Raw genomic sequence first — 25,134 nt, forward strand, 5'->3', positions numbered from 1 at the left:
GATTTAGCATCCTATATCAATTTTTATGATGTTCTTACTCTGATAGATTTGTGGAATTTAGTAACAGTGCTTAGTTGCCTGTATGAATGGGTGTGTTTTAAATTAAAAGATTCATTTTTCCTTTATTTTATAGAATACCTTGTAAAAGATGTATGTTTCTAACTCTGTGTTATTGAGCAGATGAACATCATTTATATATTTTTACAAATAAATGAATTTTCTAAATTGATCTCTCATGAAAGGAAATTGAAAATTTGACTTTGCATTACACTAATGAGTCTACTCCAGCTTTATAAGAAACAAGTAAACAAAAAATATGGAATAGGAAGATTAATAAGTGAAAAGGAGTTCCAATACGGATATATGACTGCTTTATGTGGAGGCAATGGACTTCTGAAATTGTAACCTTAAAACAAAGCCCTGAAATGCATATACCTGCAGTGAACCACATTTGTTAGCTATTGACTGATCGGTTATCCGTAATGGATTGCTCTTCTGACACACCATTTTTCCTGCAGTGTAGTTGGGTCCAATCTTTGGCACTCTGCCTCCACTTGACACTATCCTGTGTTTGGTCAATAATGAGGCACACTATCTTGAGGTTTATATGGAGGATACAAGCCAACATTGCCTCATTCTCCCAATAGGTCATTTAGCATTGACTTCCTAGAAAAACTTATATTTTACAATTGTACCATGATCTGCTCAAAGTACATGTCCATACCACTGTAGATAACATTATCTCATCTTCTCAACAATACTGCCTGTGTATTTTCTCATTCGTCATATGATCATGAAAAATTTGGGGCCAGATGTCCACTGAAGCATTTTGATATTCATTGCAGCAAATAATAGTTCTGCTTCTTTTGTTGTGGGCCAACTTCCTGCTCTGTTCAAGGCAACTGTGTAAATTTCGGAGTGGTGTATTTTCGACTTGAGTTGGTCCAAGATCTTCTTATCACAGAACACATCAGTCTTAGTTCACCATTTAAGCCATGCGTTGTTAAAGCAGTTTGTGATTTCAGGAACAACCGACCCATCAGCAACAGTTTTTGAGCTAAGGTACTTGAAGGAGTTTGTCTTTGGCACATCTATACTGTTAATCTTAATTGTGTCTGCATTATTGCACCAGTTGTGATTCTCTCATGCTTGGGCTTGTTGTTGGAGGTGATTCTTGTCTTCAGTAGCCAGTAGATCATCATTGCATGGCAGGGTCCAAGTTGCTAATTTCTGAAGATCTCTGATGACTGTGACCATTACGAGGATGGTTTGAAACGTTCTCGGAATCGCCACGGGAGGTCAACGCTAGCGCAACGAATTGTTTAGATGATATTCATTGGACTGTTGCCTATAAACATGTGCTACATCAGTGATCTTGGAAGAAAGCTGTGGTGGTGATGTGGTTCTGTTGTTATTTCTGCATAGTGATTTGCGAAGATGGAAAAATTCAAGATTCGAGCACTGATTCTTCATAAACAAAGGTATGAAAGCAAAGGACATTCATGCTGATTTCCAGAATACATTGGGGGGACTCTGCTCCTTCATATTCAACTGTTGTCAGGTAGAAAAATGAATTTAAATTTGGTCGGGAGAGCTGAGATGAATATCCACGCAGTAGTCGTCCAAGATGTGTCACTACTCCAGAAATCATTGCAAAAATGCACAAAATGGTCATGGAGGATCGCCGATTGAAAGTGCGTGAAATTGCTCATGCTTGCCAGATGTCACATTTTAACTGAAGAATTAGAAATGAAAAAATTATCTGCAAGATGGGTGCCGCGACTCTTGACGCGTGCCCACACATCTTCACCATGGCAAAATTACACGTTGCCACACCAGCCTTATTCACCTGATATGGCTCCGTCAGACTTCCATGTCTTCCCAAAACTGAAAATTTTTCTTTTTTGATGAAGATTCACTTCAAACAAAGAATTGATAGCCAGAGTTGTCAACTATTTTGCAGGCCTGGAGGAAACTCATTTTCGAGATGGGATCAAGGCACTGGAACATTGTTGGACCAAGTGCATTAATCTACAAGGAGGCTACATTGAAAAATAAAAAAAATGTTTCAGTGAAGTAAATACTTTTTTTCTATTCTGTTCCAAGAATTTTTCAATCCACCCTCGTATTATGAAAGATAAGAAAGAGAAGATCCCTCGTGGACACCTAAGAAATGGAGAATCATCTGATATTCCAGCAGCAGAAAGTACTTGCTTTTGGGATTGTGATAGATCAGCTGGACCCATTCAATTCGTTATTAAGGTACTTCATACTCTCTGAGGGTAAACCGTAGTACTCACTCAAAAACCATTTCCATTGAAGATGCTTATACTTCTCACAGTGTTCCTTAATAAGCAAGTGAGTTCTATAGATAGAATCTGTGGTCCCATAGCCTTTCTCAAAGCCACACTGATTATGCATAATAGACTATGTCTCACTGTCTCTAATTGTGTACCATATTTACTGTAATTTGTTGAGGATGCTGAAGAAAGTAATTCTTGTTGTGAACTAAATAACGAGACATAATGTACAGTTTTATCTGATTTGTTGCAGTCTAGTAGAGGCAAAGGTATTAGGCTACAAAGATAATGCAATTCGTAAATCAATAATCTCAAATGGAAAGTTTCCCGTTGTTGTTACTGCTGCAAAGTTTCTTTGGAGTAATGTTGAACATTGTTGTGGACATTGCAAAATATTTTAATAAGGTGACTGCTCATCATTTTCATAGTCAGGCCTGAAAATGACATTCAGCATTACTCGCAAGAACAATTACTACCCTGTATATCCTCCCTACTCGTCTCAAGAGGGACAACCATTTACTCAGTCTGTATAGTTTCTTTTAACTCTATAATCAGTACTGGAAATGAAATCACAATGTCAGAGTAAATGGCATTTGACAGTTCTCTCTTCACAGACAATCTTTAGATTATTGCCAAAAATTTGTCTGTGGTCATATCAGATATGAGCTCGAATTGAAGAACGCTTTTGCTGCATATGTGAAAAATAGAATGTAACAAGAAGTCTGTAATAACTTTATGACTCAGAGACGGAAGGGCCCAACAAAAGCTGTGCCAGTGACAGTATATGGGTTGGTAAATTGAACACAATCTGGTGGCTGTAAGGTTCTTTGTCACATCGTCTAACATTAATTTCTGTTTTCACAAAGTAGATATGTATTTGTGAATTTATTAATGATTTGCTTTGTATTTGATAAATGGCCATCTTGTGAAGGATGAAACCTTTAATACACATTGAGCTCTTTCCCCAAGCAGTCAGATCAGTGAACAGGAATCACCCTCCCCAAGTTGTGTAATATAATTGCTTAGGAACTGGTCATTGTGCAAATATATATCTCAGTGTAGTCATTTTTGCTTGTCACTGTCAAAGGAGGCTGTCTTGCTGAGTCATCTGTAACAGTCTTGTGGACTGTAATTTGTGAACAGTGAATTTGCCATTCACTTTTACTAATTATTGAACATTACAAATAAAATTCAGAGTCCATGTTAGTGTAATACTTCCCAGTTATAAGTGTATTTTGATGCTTTGTTGCAGAATTTCCAAGCACTAGTAGTCAAAGCTTGTTAACACATCTTCCATGCTTCTGGAAGAGAATTGCTTGAGCTCTCATTTTGATGCCACATGTCAGTTTAGTAAGGTATACCATCCAAGACTGTAATTTTGCTTCTGACATCCTGTGTTTGTATAAACTGTCAGATTAACTGTTAAATGTTTTTAAACCGATGTATTACAGCAGTAAGAAAGGCCTCATGTACAGCCTGACGTTACCGTGTACTCACTCTACAGTGTTGCTTTTGTGGTACTATATTACAGCCACTGTCAGAAATATTCAGAAGTTGCAAAACCAGTGAGACAGTTTATAATTTGAGCCATAGCAATATCACCTTTGTTTTGAAAAATAAACTCCCTTAAGATAGATACTGGTTATAAAATGCTGAGAGCACAATAGAGTCTTTCGGCCATATGTTGTTACTGACATTTCAGATCAGATCTGTCAGTAAGTTTCCCTCTAATGAGACAGTAATCAAAGAGCAACAGATCTGATCCTGTATCCCAGCTGAACCAAAGACTGTGTTATGTTCATTCAATGATGTTCTTCATATAACCCTCAGTGGTTCAGAATTCTTAGACCATTTTTCCAGTGGTGGATTTATGTGTTATAAAATTACCTGGTATCACAGAGTGAATGGACATGGTTTAATTGTCACCTTTGCAAGCACGAATTCCAATTGATCCGTAGTGAGGAGGTCCTCCAGGATGCTGAACATGTGAGTTCCTGAATAATGCACACCTTTTGTACAAGAGTAAGTGACTTTAAATCCTTCCTCTTGTACAGAAAGGTGTGCATTATTCAGGAACACACATTTTCAATAACTTGGCCAGCAGCCATAAAAAGCTCCTGATCTCACAACTTGAGATTAAGCAATTTTGATTTCCACATCATTGTGTTTGTCTCCTGTTAATTTTCTAGTGCATCTTTACTATATGGGAACTGTATTTCCAACAAAACAAAAGTCCTTTTAAGTGTTTGCTATAGATATATCACTTATTTTATTTCTGGAACATCTTCAATAACATGTAATACAAGACTTGAAATGTGTGTGTGTGTGTGTGTGTGTGTGTGTGTTAGAGACATACCAACGTAATTTGTATCAAATCAATTCAGAATTATTTATTATTAAGAAAGCCAAATCATGTACACTGCCTGTCAAAAAGAGTGAAGCACCCTGAAGACATGGTCAGAACTCATTGTAACTTCATATGTGGACACATTATTGCCAGGTACGTAGATGATTATAGAGTTACAGTTCTCTGTGACAGGTAGAATGGCCACCAGAGTACATTAGTGTTTTTCATCTCTAGTGCTGTTACCAGGTATATAAAGGATGCAAAGAGTACCAGATGTTGAGTGAGCTCTCTGAAGAGCACAGAGATGTCACACAGTTATATGAGACAATGTTATCAGCACCTGATAGAGTTCAAAAGGTGTCTCACTGTTGGTCTCCATATGACTGGCTTGTGAAATCAGCAATATCCATATTTTTTGGGCATTGGGATGTGACAGTGGCAGTCATAATCAAAGTCCCACTTGATCACGTCTGCTTACTGCAAGGAAGGATCACCATATTGTGGCCCATGCCTGTTGTAACCCATTCACTTCTGCACCTGCTATCTGAGAACAAGTAATTAACTTTCTGGAACATTCTGTGTCATCCCACACCATTGATCTGAGACTAGCATCAACTGTACTAGTGAGCTTCCATCCCATGTGCAAGTTTCCATTAACACCATAACACAAATGGCTGCATTTGGAGAGGTACCGTGCCTGGGAAGCATGTTTGGCAGTGACCTGGGTCAGCGACCTGGGTAAACGTCCCATTCTTCCAAAGTTTTCGAGACACTCAACAGAGCTACTCCTGTTGTCGTGGTGTGGGAAACCATCAACTATAACTTCAAGTCACAGATGGTGGAGGGCGCAACAGTACGGTACATCATGAACTTCTTGTGTCGTCATGTGTTACTTCACATTCAACAATATTGTTGTGCCATTTTTCAACAGAACAATGCTTGCCCACACATGGCATGTGCCTTTGTGAACTGTCTGCATGATGTTTAGGTGCTCCTGTGGCCTGCAGGATCCCGAGATAAGTCCCTAATAGAACATATGTGGTACAAGCTCGGTTGTAAACAATGTCCCAGTGACAGCATACAGGATATCAAAGACCATTTGCAACAAGTGAGGACCAGGTTGCCTCAGCTGTATGACTCCTTTCTCAGCTGGATCACTGCACATGTCCAGCCCAGAAGGAGTAAAATTTCATAGTGATAAGTGGATTCATACTGCCAAGCTTTTTGTAAATTTGTCTTGATTTTGTAATCACTTCAGTAACATCAAGAACTTTCTCAACTTGTGAAGTTTAATTTTGATTCTTCCTCCCATTCTGGGTGCTTCACTTGTCTTATCAGGCTGTGCATTACAGACCACTGATAATACTTCATGAAGAATGCAAATTAATTTAATATTGAATATAATTATTTATATTTTGTGTTGTTTAGATCAGACAGACATTGGGTGTACCCATGTTGTGTACCTATAGAAATTTGCAGATAATGGCATAACTATGTTTATAGTGTAGTTTTCAGACAATAAGCAAACAGAATATATAATTATTAATACTGTTTAAAGGAAGCAGAAGAGGCAGCCCAAGCAAGAGAAAATAGGCAGGCAGCACGCGAAGCAGCAAGAGTATCAGCAGCAGCAGCTCAAGCTGCAGCCAATGTCGTCAAGTCACCATCTGATTTTTCATGTCACAGCTATGAGCTCTTTGTAGGTCAAGAGAAAGGCAATGATGATAACAACAAGGAAAAAATGAGCATTCGTAGTGAAGGTGGAGATTCACTTAGTGAACATCGGGGTCGTACAATAGGGCCTAATGGCAAGGTGCGGAAGGTGAGCGCGGTGAGTATCAAACTAGACCTTTTTATTTTTACTTGTCTACAGAAGTATGGCGTCTTAATGATTTCCAGGCAGACAGAAATCTGCATGGATACCTTCAAGCATCCCCTTTTCTCTTCTGAATAATTGTTCTGTACTTTATTGTGTATGTCTTTCCAAAGTGCATGAAACTATGAAATTGCCAATAATCATATATGTTTCTAGTTACTGTTTTGTGTTTCTGTGCATGAAACACTCGGCTTTCTGTTCCAAGACAATAGTTTTTCTGTCCACAATGGCCAAATTGACTGTAAGGTCTTGTTCCATCCCCAGACAGTCTATGTTTTGCCATGGCTCCTGAAAATAATAAAAATGCACAAGGAGTGTAAGATCAAACTTTGTTATAAAATTTAATTTACCAGTAGTGCTCACACTTTGGATGAAATACTTATGAGGAGTGCTTTTACTGTCAGTATAGAATTCGGTCTTTGTAGTGATAGTGTATTTAATTTTGCCCGAGTGAATATAGTTTGATGTGTCATATTCAGGTCATATGTAGGCATAACTACAGTGGCTAAAAAATGATATTTGTTTAAAGTAGTGATAGGGTTCATCAGAGAGGCATTCATTGTGACGAAGTTGTTAAATAGCAAAATACAGAACCTTGAGCTAATAATTTATCAGTTTCATAAGTGAACAGTTGGTAAAGAATTGTATTTATTTGGCAACTAACAGAACACACTTATTCACTTGCAACAATTACCAAATATTCATTCAAAACTTCGAACTTTCCTAAATAGTTTTTGAAATATGAGAATGATTCTGCAATGTGGTCACTTATTTGATCTCCTTTGTCTGATTTAATTGTCTCTCAGTGCCACAATGGATGGTTTTATGAAAAGACTGTGTTATTACCTTATTGGGACTTTTTAAATTTAATTTTTACTTGTTGCAATGTGGCATACATTTTACATAAAATTTACACATTTAATTGTGAAGGTTTTATAGGCTATACCTGTGGTATTATGTGTATTTGATCAATCAGAAATGATTTCATTTACAAATCGATCTGCAATTGTGTTGATCGTTATGAAGAACATTGACATATTTTGCTGTTTTTCTTTTATGTGACACATTTACCATAAACGATATGCCTGGCCTGGATACATATCTTTTAACTGAAGATGTAGTTAACTGAAAGTAATCATATTAAAATGACACATTTTATGCTGCTCGGTTTAAATTGAACCTCACTTCAGTGGTTTTTGTGCACTACCATGTGGAAGTATTTTATGTGAAAATCAGCAAGAAGTATGAGGTGTGTTCAAAAAGAAACCGAACTTTTGAAATAGCATGCAAGCAGTAGAAGGAGTGCACTGCAACTATTGAGGGCACACAGAAGTCGGTTTAGACAACAAACTGCCATTTTCTGATTTTAGCTCTGAGAATTAGTAAGAGAACTACAGCTAATGAAGTGAGCATGCACAAAAGTAGCTCATCAGATTAGTGTCAAAGTGACAATCAGAGAGCTTGAAGAACAAGGTATAAGTGAAATTTTGCTACATCAGCTTGCTTAGAAATCATGTGGGAAGGACTGTAGAGTCACACTCAGTGGTATGAGTGGCTTAAGCATTTTCACCATGGCAGAATGTCGGTCGGTGATGATCCTGGACGACCTTTCACATCAACAGATGATGATCAGTTCGAGAGAGTTCATCCTGTGATTTACAGAAATCATCATTTAACTGTTGGAGAAATTGGTGTTGCACACAAACTCGCATGAGGGATGCTGTGCACAGGAAGAGGCCTGAATTGGGAGAAAACTAGACTTGAATGTTACATTATGACAATGCATTGGCTCACACATCATTCCTTGTCTCCAGCTATCTTGCAAAACATCACATTCCTGTTGTTCCTTATTCATTGTATTCTCCGGATGTAGCCCCAGCAGACTTTTTCTTGTTTCCCAAAGTTAAAACCACATTGAAAGGAAGTTGTTCCAACCTACGTGGAGATCCAGGGTGATGCAAAAAGAGATCTGTGCACCAACCCAGAAAATGCACTCCAGGAGGTTTTCTAAAAGTGGAAGAAGTGATGGGAATGGTGTGTCACCAGTAGAGGGAACTATTTTGAGGAGGACAGTGCTTAAAGTGGATTACAATAAGCAATAAAGGTGTTATTCCAAAAGTTTGATTTCTTTTTAAGCAAACCTTGTGTATGTAAAATTGGTAATCATAGATTATTAGTGTAGTACATCATCAGTTGTAGTTCTTCAACATTCCTGTATTCTCCATTACTTTTTAATTGTGTTTCTTGTCTATTCTCTTCTTTCTCTCTTTGTAGCAGATCAGCATGCAATGTATAATAATTTTACTTATGAACACCACCAGAAATGAATTTAATTTCTCTTGATTTCTAAAATTGTTGCTAAAAAACCACAAAATATATGAAATTAGTTAGTAGCAGACTGATAGTATGACGATACTGCCTGAGAGACCACTCAGAACAAACTTTACTGGAGGAATAAATGCAAAACAATGCTATAAGATCAGTTATAGGTTAAACCATACTATACTTGTCGTAACTAAACAGTACAGTTTCTGAAATTATTTTTCTTAAAATCAATGTCTATTTTGAAGAACTGAATACACAATAAGTATTATTTTTCTAAATTTAGCACAATGTGCTGCAAGGGATTCTACAAGAAAACAAGGGATTATTGTACACAAGATTTTAAAGAGTTCACAGTACTTTATCTCAGCATATATCAATGAGTTCATTTCAGAATGCACCATGTTTTCTCTGAAAAACCCATGTAACCCAATTTTTTCTATGAAAAACTGTAAGTGACATTTATATGTAAAATAAGAATAAGGCAACAACTTACTTAAAGCAAGTGTGTGTGTGTATATGTGAGTGTGTGTGTGCGCGCGCGTGCATGCCGAGTGTACATGAATGTGTGTACTATTACTACAAAAAGAACTAGTGCTCAAAAGCTAGTGAGAATCCTAGTTTTTTTTATGTGTTTGTGTGATCCACACTTTGATTTGTTTTAAGTGAGTGGTTGTCTTTCCCTTATTTTATGTATTGCACCATGCAGGAATTTCCATTATTATTATGTAAGTGAGATTACTTTTGAGTTAACAGAAAATGTGCTAACCAAAGGTACCAATATCTTGAGCACAAAAATAGATCTTAGTACTTACAATTTCTGTAGTTAGGGTATTATTGACTTAGGTTTGTATGTGATAGGAATTTTTCTTTTCCTTTTATTAATTTAAAGGGATTTCATTCATAATGTGTCTGTACACAGAACCCAACTAACTTACTAATAGAAGTGATAACCAGTGTCATTCAAGAATAATGCCAGAGACCATTGCTTTTAGGAGTTATGTGAATTTGTTTGAACATTTATATTGTTTTAATCTATCTGAGTGAAAACATCCTACTTTTCAAAAATTGTGTATCACTACAAGAGTTTTATTTGGCCTGAACAGAACAGTATGTGGAGGTTAGTATTCTAAGTGGCCTATACCATTATCAAACTACTCTGAGTACATTTTATATCACTGCTTTGTTAGGTCACTAAAATCAACAGATCACACATTGTTAAAAGTTGTATTTGGTGTCACATTTTGGTACAGTCCATCATCAGAACATCTGTGAAATGAAATGTAATTTCTGTGCAAGTACAAGCTCAATTTATGCATGACATCAAGAGTAAAAGTATTTGAAAACATTCACAATTAACTTTACAGACCATATAAAACGTCTTAATAATAGTATTATATCAAATTATAATCATATTCTTGATATCAGAGATCTGCTGATGGTGGACTGCTCTTTCAAAAACTAACTACAATTAGTTTTTGTGGATTGTGTTCCACAGTGTTGATAAATCTTAGAAATGACATATTGTAATATGTGAAGGTACTGTATAACTTATTTTTAATTGTACAACTAGTTTGTCAAAGAGTGCTTATCCAGTCCAAATTTTTGTTAATAGCAGGTGTTGCATCTATATACAAGGGCTATTTGTAAAGTAACCTTCTGACATTCCCCTTACCTGTCATTCTTGTTGCATTCATCTACATCAACATGGACACTGCAAAACACATTTAAGTATCTGGCAGAGGGTTCATCAAACCACTTTCACAATCATTACCTATAAATCCAATCTCAAATAGCACCCCGAAAATATGAACACCTATATCTTTCCACGCAAGCTCTGATTTCCCATATTTTATTACGATGATTGTTTCTGCATATGTAGGTTGATGCTGACAAAATATATTCACATTCAGAGGAAGGAATTGGTAATTGAAATTTTGTGAAAAGATCCTGCCACAACGAAAAACACCTATGTTTTTATGATGTGCACCCCAAATGCTGGAAAATCCAGGATGTAACAGCATTAGAGAGGAAAGTTACTACACACCATATAGCAGAGATGCTGAGTTGCGGTAGGCACAACAAAAGATTCACACAATTATAACTTTTGGCCATTAAGGCCTTTGTCAGCAATAGACACACTCACACACACACACACACACACACACTCACGCAAATGCAACTTACACACATGTCTGCAGTCTCAGACAAATGAAACCACACTGCCTCTGACAAATGAAACCATACTGCCGTGATGGTTTCAGTTGTCTGAGATTGCAGACATGTGTGCAAGTTGTGTTTGCATGAGTGTGTGTGCACGTAAGTTTGTGTGTCTATTGCTGACAAAGGCCTTAATGGCTGAAAGCTATACTTCTGAGGATATCTACTTCTTAGTTTCTCCGTTTGGCAGCTGTTCTTGGTTCAAATTCTGGAATATTTATGTCGTCTTCTTTGGCTTAACATATCTGTAAGTCTCAGATGTGTATGTACTGAAAACATTCTGGAAGCTGATGCTATGACAGATAGTGCCAAATGATCTTTATCCCACTTTATTTGCACTTTGCTGTTGTTGATGGCCAGTTCCAGTTTACCAAATCATGGTTTAGACAGGTAAAGAGATGCACATCTATTCCTTTTCAAGCACATACAGAAGAAAACTCACCCAACCATTAATTGCAGTCACAGTGTAGGTTGAATTTCACATTGGCACAAATTACAGTGACAGAAACATGAAACTGACTGTGCACACAAAATAACTTGCAGTACAATCACCAGCAATAATAACACTCCCCAGTAAATAGTAGTTATGTTTACTAATGAATGTGAAATATGACCTGTATGGTGCATAAATGACATAGTTTTTACATGAAACAGTCGAAAGTCTAGGTTGGAATATCAACAATACTATGAAAAGGATAGTTTACTGCAAATAGATAGACAAAAAATCTTCTCACCAAGTGGCAGCTGGGGAACATACACACAAAAGGATGTAACTTTTACAAGCTTTTGGAGCCAGTGGCTCCTTCTTCTACTAGAAGAGTTGAAGGGGAAGGAAGGGGGGTGACGGAAGAGGACTGGAGAGATTTAGGAAAAAGAGTCAGTTCAGAAAAGTCACTTAGAAGCCCAGGTCAGGAGACTTACCAAACAGGATGAGAAAGAAAGGATAGCTTGCTACTCTCCAGGAAGATGACATATTGACTTGCAGACAGGCACAAAAAGGCTGTCACACATTGAGCTTCAGGCCAAAGCCTTCTTTATAAAGGAAATACACACTCACATTCACACAAGCAAACACACCTCATTTACAAGACAGTTATCTCTGTTTTCTCTCTGGCTGGAGCAGCCAGAGATAGCAGTCATGTGTATGAGGTGTGGTTGCTTGTTTGAATGTGTGTGTGTTTCCTTTCTGAAGTAGCCTTTGGCTGAAAGATCAATGTGTAGCAGTCTTTTCAATGTGTCAACAACTCAACATGTCATCATTATGTTGAGTAGAAAACTACCCTTTTCATAATATTGTTCACAGTTTTTACATGTGTAGTATCAAAACAAAATTTGTACTGGAAAATTATCTCTAAAACTGGTCATACAATTAAAAATAAATTATGTAGCAACATCACATGTTAATTATATATCATTTCTCACTACAAATAAATGCAACAGATGGAATAGTCATATAGCTGTAATTGTGTTAAATGCTTACAATAAAAGTAAATGAATAAATTAATAATAAAATAGTCCTACTAGTAATGCAAAGATAATAGGAGCAAACACCTATAAATAAAATTTAAAACACTGTAGTCAAAAGTGTATAAATAAGAAATAAACATAAACCAGAATGGGGAAAAGGAGTAGGGGAGGAACCAGGTATGGGGAATATCTTTATTCGCATATGGTGCTACTGTACTATCAAAATTTACTTAATAACTATACTTTCATTGTATGCTTAACATTAAGCTTGCAGTTTAAAATTGTGTGCTGGACCAAAACTAAAACTTGGGACCTTGCCTTTCATGTGGGCAAGTGCTCTGCCGACTGAGCTATCCAAGCACGACTCACCACCTGTCTTCACAGCTGTACTTCCAACAGTACCTCATCTCCTACCTTCTGTAATTCATTCTGGAGATAGCACTTTTTAAGACATTTGTAAATGCATATGTGCTACCTGACAGTTTCAATGTTTCATTGTTTTGTAAATTTTGTTAGAACAGTAGCACCATAAGTCAGTAAACATAATTCTCCCCGTACCTAATGCTACCTCTCTCATTCTCCCAGTTCTGGTTTATGTGCATTTCCTATAGAACTTAGGGTGATTCTTTCTTCTGTAATGTGAGATTCCAAACTGGTGTGTATCATTGGTTCTGAACCATTTGAGCTACAGTTGGTTGGTGGGTTTTGTGATTATTGCCCTGCAGATGTCCCCCCCCCCCCTCCCCCCCACAGGTCCTCCCCTCCCTGCATCCCTTCCCATCGCCCATCAGCCCTCAAATGGAACACATGATTTATTTATTTGACTGTTGTTTTTAATTTTGTTTATAGGTGTTTTTTGTGTAACCTTCATGTTTTGTGTAATACTATTTTTGTTATTAATTTGCCTGTCTACTTTTAATATATACATTCAAGGTCACCACAACCACACAGCTGTAACAACTGGGGCATGCATTTGTAGTTAGTTTTTGAAATGGCAGCCCACCATCAGTTGAACACTGATATTGAAATATAATTATGTGACACAGTACTATGTCTTATGGTATTTTTATGCTCTTTGAACTATTGTGAATGCTTTCAAACATTTTTATTCATAATGTCATGTATACTTTAATGGCAGTTATGTTTCATTTGACAAATGTTCTGATGATGGACTACTCCCAAAAGCCGTCATGAAGTATAGTTCTTAACAAAAGGTGATCTGTTGATTTTAGTGACTTAATAAAGCTGTGATAAGATGTGCTAAGAATTTATGTAATGGTCGCTGGCCTCCTGCATGTCTTTATGTCTCAGCTTAACATTAGCAATCAAGACTGACCTCTTGTGTTTCCAGCCTGGACTTAAATGTTCCACTGTCTTCCATTAATACCTTACTTAAAAATAAACATTGATTGAGCAATTCCAATCCATGTAATCTCAATATAAAGGAAAATCCTTGGGTACGAGAAACATATCATGGAAGATGTAAACACAGAGAAACCAGTGATATAAGTGGGTTCCATGTGCTACACTAACTGCTAACAGTAATGTTCCACAATCGTTTGGGTGTGCATCCAGAACAAAATTGTTTCTTCTTCCAGTATTTTGGCTGATGACAACACAGCCATTTTCAACATGAGTTGGTGACAGAATCAAAACCACTTGCCACAGTCATTTGGAGTAAATGCAAGTGCATCAAGGATAAGACTGTCAGCAACAAGAGCATCAGTCAAATCAAATGAAAATTTTTATATCACATAACATGCCTCAAACAGTCAAAGATTGTGGCATACATGACTTGTCCAATATAAAACTACCTTTAGACTAATAACATTAGTCTAAGACAGATATTACTATGGACAGTTATCATGAAAAAGTAATCTGTGGTTATAATACATATGGTGTTACTGTTTTTTTCGGTGGATACTATATTACATGGTCATCATTCAAGAAATTTTCTACACTGTAATAGCATTTACTTTTCAAATATTTTTCCTGGTCTTCTTCAGTATTTCTTAGATTCGGTCACACTTCCCCTTCCTGATTTTATTTACAAATTTTATATCCATATAGTAAGGACTGTTTTCGTATAGTTTTAGTCTGTGGGTTCTGTGGTAACTTGCTTCATGTGTAGTATTGTACTGATGCATGAAGCAGTTGCTCTCAAAAATTTGTGAGTTTCTCTTTGTGTGTGTGTGTGTGTTTTTATATATACATGTTGTTGTTGTTGTTGTCTTCAGTCCAGAGACTGGTTTGATACAGCTCTCCATGCTACTCTTTCCTGTGCAAGCTTCTTCATCTCCCAGTACCTACTGCAACCTACATCCTTCTGAATCTGTTTAGTCTATTCATCTCTTGGTCTCCCTCTAAGATTTTTACCCTCCACATTGCCCTTCAATACTAAATCGGTGATCCCTTGGTGCCTCAAAATATCTCCTACCAACCGATCCCTTCTTCTAGTCAAGTTATGCCACAAATTTCTCTTCTCTCCAATTTTATTCAATACCTCCTCATTAATTATGTGATCTACTCATCTAATCTTCAGCATTCTTCTGTAGCACCACATTTTGAAACCTTCTATTCTCTTCTTGTCTAAATTATTTATCGTCGATGTTTCACTTCCATACATGGATACACTCCATACAAATACTTTCAGAAACGACTTCCTGACACTTAAATCTATACATGATGTTAACAAATTTCTCTTCTTCAGAAATGCTTTCCTTGCCATTGCCAGTCTACCCCGCAGCATCACCTGATTTAATTCGATCACATTCCATTATTCTCGTTTTGCTTTTGTTGATGTTAATCTTATATCCTCGTTTCAAGACACTGTCCATTCCATTCAGCTGCTCTTCTAGGTCCTTTGCTGTCTTTGACAGAATAACAATGTCATTGGCAAACCTCAAAGTTTTTATTTCTTCTCCATGGATTTTAATTCCTACTCTGAATTTTTCTCTTGTTTCCTTTACTGCTTTCTCAATATACAGATTGAATAACATCGGGAATAAGCTACAACCCTCTCTCACTCCTTTCCCAACCACTGCTTCCCTTTCATGCCCCTCGACTCTTATAACTGCCATCTGGTTTCTGTACAAATTGTAAATAGCCTTTGGCTCCCTGTATTTTACCCCTCCCACCTTCAGAACTTGAAAGAGCATATTCCAGTGAACATTGTCAAAAGCTTTCTCTAAGTCTACAAATGCTAGAAACATAGGTTTGCCTTTTCTTAATCTAGCTTCTAAGGTAAGTCATAAGGTCAGTATTGCCTCATGTGTTCCAATATTTCTACAGAATCCAAACTGATCTTCCCCGAAGCCCACCTCCTTGGGTGGGGTAGGGGGTAACTTTTAAATCTTAAATGGAAACAACCATTTTTATTGCAGATTTGTATTCTCCATACAAAAGCAATCAAGTTTTGTCTGAAACATTTTTTTAAACCATTGACGGATGGCTCTGAAATCGAGAAACATTAAAATTGTGGAAGAACTTTGATTTATTTAGAATGATCCGAGAAAGACACGTCAAATCAATACAGAATGTACACCAATTCTTTCAATACGCAAAATTAAGCTATTCTGTTACAAAATGTATCCTACCTGCCACAGTTTTTGACGGAGGGAGGCGGAATTGTATTAAAATCTCGTTAGGGAACTCTTCAGAATTGCATTACTCACCTGACTGTGGCGCTACTGTGGCCAAACTGCGAACTGTGGCTCAGTATAAAGGTCGGTGCAATGCGATCAGATGTCACTTCACTTTCAGATTGTGAACCGTAAACATCAACTGACGAAAGTAAATTATTCTTTAGCAAAACATGGCTCACTATCTTCCTACAGAGATTGTTGATATGATATTAACTTTAGGTGAATGCCATAACAATTATGCTGCAGCTGCACTATTTTATGTGGATTATTTTGCAAACAGACGACGTCCAAGCGAAAACATTATTTGAAATTGCACTCAATGAGCTCGAAATGGATACATGCACCATCCAATTCGTCATTGCAAATACAATACTATGATGCTCGTACCCTTACCTTTCTCACCTGTGTTCAACTGGATCCCGAAATTAGTAATCGTGCAATTCAGAGACAAACTGGAATACTGAAATCAATTGTTTTGAGGATTTTGAAGGCACATAAATATCATGCGTATCATATGATACTGACACAGGCATTAACGCTGAAAGATATGCAAATACGCAGGCATTTCTGCCAATGGGCCATGGAAATGAGAAGAGCTGGCAGTTATTTTTTTTAGATTCGTTATGTTCACCGATGAAGCCACATTCAAAAATAAGGTGAGTTAACTCGTCATTATTGTCATTGTTGGTCCCCTGTCAATCCAAACTGGCACAGACCCGTTGACAATCAACACAAATGGCCGTTAATGGTCTGGTGTGGAATTTGAAATGGTTACTTGATCGGACCAAATTTTTTTGACTGAAATGTTACTGGGGAAACTTATGTACAATTTCACCGCAGTGATTTGTTAGAGCTATTGGAAGATATTAATGTAGGCAACGAATGTGGTTCCAACAGGATGGAGCAGCTCCCCATTATGCTAAAAATGTGTGGAACATTTTAAATTTATGGTACCCTGGTTGGTGGATAGGATGCGGTCGACCAATTCAGTGACCTCCATGTTCACCAGACCTAACACCCCCTGATTTTTTCTAGTGGGATTATTTAAAAAATATTGTTTATGAAACACAGCCCACGACCCGAAAGGATATGGGGCAACGCATTCAAAGAGCATGTGCAGCCATACCATGGGATGTGCTGCTCAAAACTATGGACAACTTTTGCAGACGATTGACTTTATGCATTGTAGCAAATGGGGATAATTTTGAACAAATTCTTTGTGGCTAATTTCATTAATTAAGCACCCCAAATTGTGAGAGGCAAGGGGACTTGCACTAATGAAGCACCCCAGCATGTGAGAGGCAAGAAGACTCACACTAATGAAGCACCCTATGGGAACATCATTCTACTACATCTTTGTCTTTTCCTGGGTAACGCTTAAAGTAGGATACAGTACATTTTGTACAAAAATAGCTTAATTTGACATAATGAAAGAAGGGAGGCAGGGGCTGGAGGTCACATGTAGTATCATTTGATGCCCTCCTTTGGGCTTCTGAACATGTCTTACCCACTATTTTTACCCGATGTTTTTGAGATAATCTCATCTGAAACTTAAGATGGCACACTCCTTCCCTCTTTCCTGATGAAGCAACCATTGGTTGCGAAAGCTAGAATTTTGTGTGTATGATTGTGTTTGTTTGTGTGTCTATCGACCTGCCAGCGCTTTCGTATGGTAAGTCACATCATCTTTGTTTTTAGATATATATTTCCTGCGTGGAATGTCCCCCCCCCCCCCCCCCCCCCCCGCCTCTCTCTCTCTCTCTCTCTCTCTCTCTCTCTCTCTCTCTATCTCTATATATATATATATATATATATATATATATATATATATATATATATATATATATATATATAAAGATGATGAGACTTGCCAAACAAAAGCGCTGGCAGGTCGATAGACACACAAACAAACACAAATATACACACAAAATTCAAGCTTTCGCAACAAACTGTTGCCTCATCAGGAAAGAGGGAAGGAGAGGGAAAGACGAAAAAAACCCACATCCTTTCATCTTTCCCTCTCCTTCCCTCTTTCCTGATGAGGCAACAGTTTGTTGTGAAAGCTTGAATTTTGTGTGTATATTTGTGTTTGTTTGTGTGTCTATCGACCTGCCAGCGCTTTTGTTTGGTAAGTCTCATCATCTTTCTTTTTAGATATATTTTTTCCACGTGGAATGTTTCCCTCTGTTATATATATATATATATATATATATATATATATATATAGAGAGAGAGAGAGAGAGAGAGAGAGAGAGAGAGAGAGAGAGAGAGAGAGAGAGAGGGAAACATTCCACGTGGGAAAAATATATCTAAAAACAAAGATGATGTGACTTACCAAACGAAAGCGCTGGCAGGTCGATAGTCACACAAACACACACACAAAATTCAAGCTTTCGCAACAAACTGTTGCCTCATCAGGAAAGAGGGGAAGGAGAGGGAAAGACGGAAGGATGTGGGTTTTAAGGGAGAGGGTAAGGAGTCATTCCAATCCCGGGAGCGGAAAGACATACCTTAGGGGGAAAAAAGGACAGGTATACACTCCACACACACACATATCCATCCACACATATACAGACACAAGCAGACATATTTAAAGACAAAGAATTTGGGCAGAGATATCAGTTGAGGCAGATGTGAAGAGGCAAAGATGATGTTGAATGACAGGTGAGGTATGAGTGGCGGCAACTTTAAATTAGTGGAGATTGAGGCCTGGTGGGTAACGGGAAGAGAGGATATATTGAAGAGCAAGTTCCCATCTCCGGAGTTAGGATAGGTTGGTGTTGGTGGGAAGTATCCAGATAACCCGGACGGTGTAACACTGTGCCAAGATGTGCTGGCCGTGCACCAAGGCATGTTTAGCCACAGGGTGATCCTCATTACCAACAAACACTGTCTACCTGTGTCCATTCATGCGAATGGACAGTTTGTTGCTGGTCATTCCCACATAGAATGCATCACAGTGTAGGCAGGTCAGTTGGTAAATCACGTGGGTGCTTTCACATGTGGCTCTGCCTTTGATTGTGTACACCTTCCGGGTTACAGGACTGGAGTAGGTGGTGGTGGGAGGGTGCATGGGACAGGTTTTACACCAGGGGCGGTTACAAGGATAGGAGCCAGAGGGTAGGGAAGGTGGTTTGGGGATTTCATAGGGATGAACTAACAGGTTACAAAGGTTAGGTGGACGGCGGAAAGACACTCTTGGTGGAGTGGGGAGGATTTCATGAAGGATGGATCTCATTTCAGGGCAGGATTTGAGGAAGTCGTGTATCCCTGCTGGAGAGCCACATTCAGAGTCTGGTCCAGTCCCGGAAAGTATCCTGTCACAAGTGGGGCACTTTTGTGGTTCCTCTGTGGGGATTCTGGGTTCGAGGGGATGAGGAAGTGGCTCTGGTTATTTGCTTCTGTACCAGGTCGGGAGGGTAGTCGGGAGGGTAGTTGCGAGATGCGAAAGCTGTTGTTGGTGTAATGGTTCAGGGATTCCGGACTGGAGCAGATTCGTTTGCCACGAAGACCTAGGCTGTAGGGAAGGGACCGTTTGATGTGGAATGGGTGGCAGCTGTCATAATGCAGGTACTGTTGCTTGTTGGTGGGTTTGATATGGACGGACGTGTGAAGCTGGCCATTGGACAGGTGGAGGTCAACGTCAAGGAAAGTGGCATAGGATTTGGAGTAGGACCAGGTGAATCTGATGGAACCAAAGGAGTTGAGGTTGGAGAGGAAATTCTGAAGTTCTTCTTCACTGTGAGTCCAGATCATGAAGATGTCATCAATAAATCTGTACCAAACTTTGGGTTGGCAGGCCTGGGTAACCAAGAAGGCTTCCTCTAAGCGACCCATGAATAGGTTGGCGTACGAGGGGGCCATCCTGGTACCCATGGCTGTTCCCTTTAATTGTTGGTATGTCTGGCCTTCAAAAGTGAAGAAGTTGTGGGTCAGGATGAAGCTGGCTAAGGTGATGAGGAAAGAGGTTTTAGGTAGGGTGGCAGGTGATCGGCGTGAAAGGAAGTGCTCCATCGCAGTGAGGCACTGGACGTGCGGAATATTTGTGTATAAGGAAGTGGCATCAATGGTTACAAGGATGGTTTCCGGGGGTAACAGATTGGGTAGGGATTCCAGGCGTTCGAGAAAGTGGTTGGTGTCTTTGATGAAGGATGGGAGACTGCATGTAATGGGTTGAAGGTGTTGATCTACGTAGGCAGAGATCTGTTCTGTGGGGGCTTGGTAACCAGCTAGAATGGGGCGGCCAGGATGATTGGGTTTGTGGATTTTAGGAAGAAGGTAGAAGGTAGGGGTGCGGGGTGTCGGTGGGGTCAGGAGGTTGATGGAGTCAGGTGAAAGGTTTTGCAGGGGGCCTAAGGTTCTGAGGATTCCTTGAAGCTCCGCCTGGACATCGGGAATGGGGTTACCTTGGCAAACTTTGTATGTTGTGTTGTCTGAAAGGTGACGCAGTCCCTCAGCCACATACTCCTGACGATCAAGTACCACGGTCGTGGAACCCTTGTCCGCCGGAAGAATGACGATGGATCGGTCAGCCTTCAGATCACGGATAGCCTGGGCTTCAGCAGTGGTTATGTTGGGAGTAGGATTAAGGTTTTTTAAGAAGGATTGAGATGCAAGGCTGGAAGTCAGAAATTCCTGGAAGGTTTGGAGAGGGTGATTTTGAGGAAGAGGAGGTGGGTCCCGCTGCGACGGAGGACGGAACTGTTCCAGTCAGGGTTCAATTTGGATGGTGTCTTGGGGAGTTGGATCATTAGGAGTAGGATTAGGATCATATTTCTTCGTGGCAAAGTGATAGTTCCAGCAGAGAATACGAGTGTAGGACAGTAAATCTTTGACGAGGGCTGTTTGGTTGAATCTGGGAGTTGGGCTGAAGGTGAGGCCTTTGGATAGGACAGAGGTTTCGGATTGGGAGAGAGGTTTGGAGGAAAGGTTAACTACGGAATTAGGGTGTTGTGGTTCCAGGTTGTGTCGATTGGAATTTTGAGGTTTTGGAGGGAGTGGAGCTGGAAGTGGGAGATTGAGTAGATGGGAAAGACTGGGTTGGTGTGCAATGAGAGGAGGTTGAGGTTTACTGGAAAGGTTGTGAAGGGTGAGTGAGTTGCCTTTCCGGAGGTGGGAAACCAGGAGATTGGATAGTTTTTTGAGGTGGAGGGTGGCATGCTGTTCTAATTTACGGTTGGCCTGTAGGAGGATGCTCTGAACAGCCGGTGTGGATGTGGGAGAGGAAAGATTAAGCACTTTTATTAAGGATAGGAGTTGACGGGTGTTTTCATTGGCTGAGTTGATGTGTAGGTGAAGGATTAGGTGGGTGAGGGCAATGGATTGTTCAGTTTGGAACTGGTATAGGGACTGATGGAAAGAAGGGTTGCAGCCAGAGATGGGAACTTTAAGTGTGAGGCCTTTGGGGGTAATGCCAGACAAGCCTGAGAAAATAGAATATGGGAGCGTAATCTGGCTAGGACAAAGGCATGTTTGCGGAGGGAATGTAAATAAAACTTAATGGGGTCATTGTGGGGGTGTTGTGAGGGTGACATGGTATTAGAAGGTGGAAAGTGTAACATGAGGCTGAAATGAAAATGAAAATAAAAATATATGGGGAGAGATAAAGGTGGACTGGAAAGTAACTGGAGATCTGGTGTGAAAAAAGGTGAGAAGGTGTTGGTTACAGCCTTTGTGCACATCGTTATCTAGCTGTAACCAACACCTTCTCACCTTTTTTCTGTCATCCTTTCGTCTTTCCCTCTCCTTCCCTCTTTCCTGATGAGGTAACAGTTTGTTACGAAAGCTTGAATTCTGTGTGTATGTTTGTGATTGTTTGTGTGTCTGTCGACCTGCCAGCACTTTCATTTGGTAAGTCACATCATCTTTGTTTTTAGATATATTTTTCCTACATGGAATGTTTCCCTGGGTCAGTTACAAGGGTAGGAGCCAGAGTGTAGGAAAGGTGGTTTGGGGATTTCATAGGGATGAACCAAGAGGTTACGAAGGTTAGGTGGACGGCGGAAAGACACTCTTGGTGGAGTGGGGAGGATTTCATGAAGGATGGATCTCATTTCAGGGCAGGATTTGAGGAAGTTGTATCCCTGCTGGAGAGCCACATTCAGAGTCTGATCCAGTCCCAGAAAGTATCCTGTTACAAGTGGGGCACTTTTGTGGTTCTTCTGTGGGAGGTTCTGGGTTTGAGGCGATGTGGCAGTGGCTCTGGTTATTTGCTTCCGCACCAGGTCGGGAGGGTAGTTGCGGGATGCGAAAGCTGTTTTCAGGTTGTTGGTGTAATGGTTCAGGGATTCCGGACTGGAGCAAATTCGTTTGCCATGAAGACCTAGGCTGTAGCGAAGGGACCGTTTGATGTGGAATGGGTGGCAGCTGTCATAATGGAGGTACTGTTGCTTGTTGGTGGGTTTGATGTGGACGGACGTGTGAAGCTGGCCATTGGACAGATGGAGGTCAACGTCAAGGAAAGTGGCATGGGATTTGGAGTAGGACCAGGTGAATCTGATGGAACCAAAGTAGTTGAGGTTGGAGAGGAAATTCTGGAGTTCTGCTTCACTGTGAGTCCAGATCATGAAGATTTCATCAATAAATCTGTACCAAACTTTGGGTTGGCAGGCCTGGGTATCCAAGAAGGCTTCCTCTAAGCGACCCATGAATAGGTTGGCGTACGAGGGGGCCATCCTGTTACATAACAGACATGTGCGGATGGATATGTGTGTGTGTGTGTGCGAGTGTATACCTGTCCCTTTTTCCCCCCCCATATATATATATATATATATATATATATATATATATATATATATATATATATATATATATATATATATATATAGACTTACCAAACAAAAGCGCTGGCAGGTCGATAGACACACAAACAAACACAAATATATACACAAAATTCAAGCTTTCGCAACAAACTGTTGCCTCATCAGGAAAGAGGGAAGGAGAGGGAAAGACGAAAGGATGTGGGTTTTAAGGGGGAGGGTAAGGAGTCATTCCAATCCCGGGAGCGGAAAGACTTACCTTAGGGGGAAAAAAGGACAGGTATACACTCGCACACACACACATATCCATCCACACATACAGACACAAGCAGACATATTTAAAGACAAAGAGTTTGGGCAGAGATGTCAGTCGAGGTGGAAGAGTAGAGGCAAAGAAGTTGTTGAGAGACAGGTGAGGTATGAGTGGCGGCAACTGGAAATTAGCGGAGATTGAGGCCTGGCGGATAACGAGAAGAGAGGATATACTGAAGGGCAAGTTCCCATCTCCGGAGTTCGGATAGGTTGGTGTTAGTGGGAAGTATCCAGATAACCCGGACGGTGTAACACTGTGCCAAGATGTGCTGGCTGTGCACCAAGGCATGTTTAGCCACAGGGTGATCCTCATTACCAACAAACACTGTCTGCCTGTGTCCATTCATGCGAATGGACAGTTTGTTGCTGGTCATTCCCACATAGCCTATACTGTGATGCATTCTATGTGGGAATGACCAGCAACAAACTGTCCATTGGCATGAATGGACACAGGCAGACAGTGTTTGTTGGTAATGAGGATCACCCTGTGGCTAAACATGCCTTGGTGCACAGCCAGCACATCTTGGCACAGTGTTACACCGTCCGGGTTATCTGGATACTTCCCACTAACACCAACCTATCCGAACTCCGGAGATGGGAACTTGCCCTTCAGTATATCCTCTCTTCTCGTTATCCGCCAGGCCTCAATCTCCGCTAATTTCCAGTTGCCGCCACTCATACCTCACCTGTCTCTCAACAACTTCTTTGCCTCTACTCTTCCACCTCGACTGACATCTCTGCCCAAACTCTTTGTCTTTAAATATGTCTGCTTGTGTCTGTATGTGTGGATGGATATGTGTGTGTGTGCGAGTGTATACCTGTCCTTTTTTCCCCCTAAGGTAAGTCTTTCCGCTCCCGGGATTGGAATGACTCCTTACCCTCCCCCTTAAAACCCACATCCTTTCGTCTTTCCCTCTCCTTCCCTCTTTCCTGATGAGGCAACAGTTTGTTGCGAAAGCTTGAATTTTGTGTATATATTTGTGTTTGTTTGTGTGTCTATCGACCTGCCAGCGCTTTTGTTTGGTAAGTCTCATCATCTTTCTTTTTAGATATATTTTTTCCACGTGGAATGTTTCCCCTCTGTTATATATATATATATATATATATATATATATATATATATATATATATATATATATATATATATATATATATATATATATATATATATATATGGTTGAGTTAGGAGGAAAGGTAGATGCTTTGAGGGGTGATATGATTCTGAACAAAAAACTTCATATGGACGTATGCTCTATTCCGAATGGTTTCCGAGAGAGAACACATAACACATTTAATATCACTTTTGAATGTTATTCTTGAGTAACTTGAAAACCGCACCCTCCAGCAAAAATGTGTCTCGGTACAAAATTGACCTATATTAAATTTCCTACAAAAAATGTCCTATTCATTTTTTTCTCTAGAACTAATGGTTTGTGTGAAGAGAGCCTGAGAATGGTGAAAAACTCACTCGACGCGCATGCACTGTAACTTACCTAGGTTTTGTAGCCCAATATGAGGTTGTTTCCTGACTCGATAGACCACAAGTGTCCCATATCAGATTGTTCGTCTCAACTTGCTACCTCAATATGCTACCTCAAATTGGCCTACAAAAACTATGTAAGCTACAGCGCATGCACGTTGAGCAAGTTTTTCAACATTCTCGCACTCTCTTTGCACAAACCATTAGTTCTAGAGAAAAAAATGAATAGGACCTTTTTTGTAGGAAATTTAATATAGTTTAATTTTGTACTCAACACGTTTTCGCTGGATGGTGTGATTTTTTAGTTATTCAAGAGAAACGTACAAAAGTGATATTAAATGTGTTCTATCTCGGAAACCATTCAGAATGGGCATACGTCCATATGACGTTTTTTGTTCAGAATCACTA

General features: G+C 39.5%; 1 protein-coding gene across 1 annotated transcript in view; it reads left to right on the plus strand.

Moving 5' to 3' along the window:
* Window positions 1-25,134, plus strand: part of LOC126199500 (sodium channel protein para-like) — a 391,295-nt gene that overhangs the window by 216,594 nt on the left and 149,567 nt on the right. Inside the window, exon 10 of the mRNA XM_049936423.1 lies at window positions 6,206-6,478. Coding sequence (XP_049792380.1) covers window positions 6,206-6,478 — 273 coding nt within the window. The remainder of the gene's footprint in view (window positions 1-6,205; window positions 6,479-25,134) is intronic.

Source organism: Schistocerca nitens, chromosome 8 (assembly GCF_023898315.1).
Source record: "Schistocerca nitens isolate TAMUIC-IGC-003100 chromosome 8, iqSchNite1.1, whole genome shotgun sequence".
NCBI classification, from domain to species: domain Eukaryota; kingdom Metazoa; phylum Arthropoda; class Insecta; order Orthoptera; family Acrididae; genus Schistocerca; species Schistocerca nitens.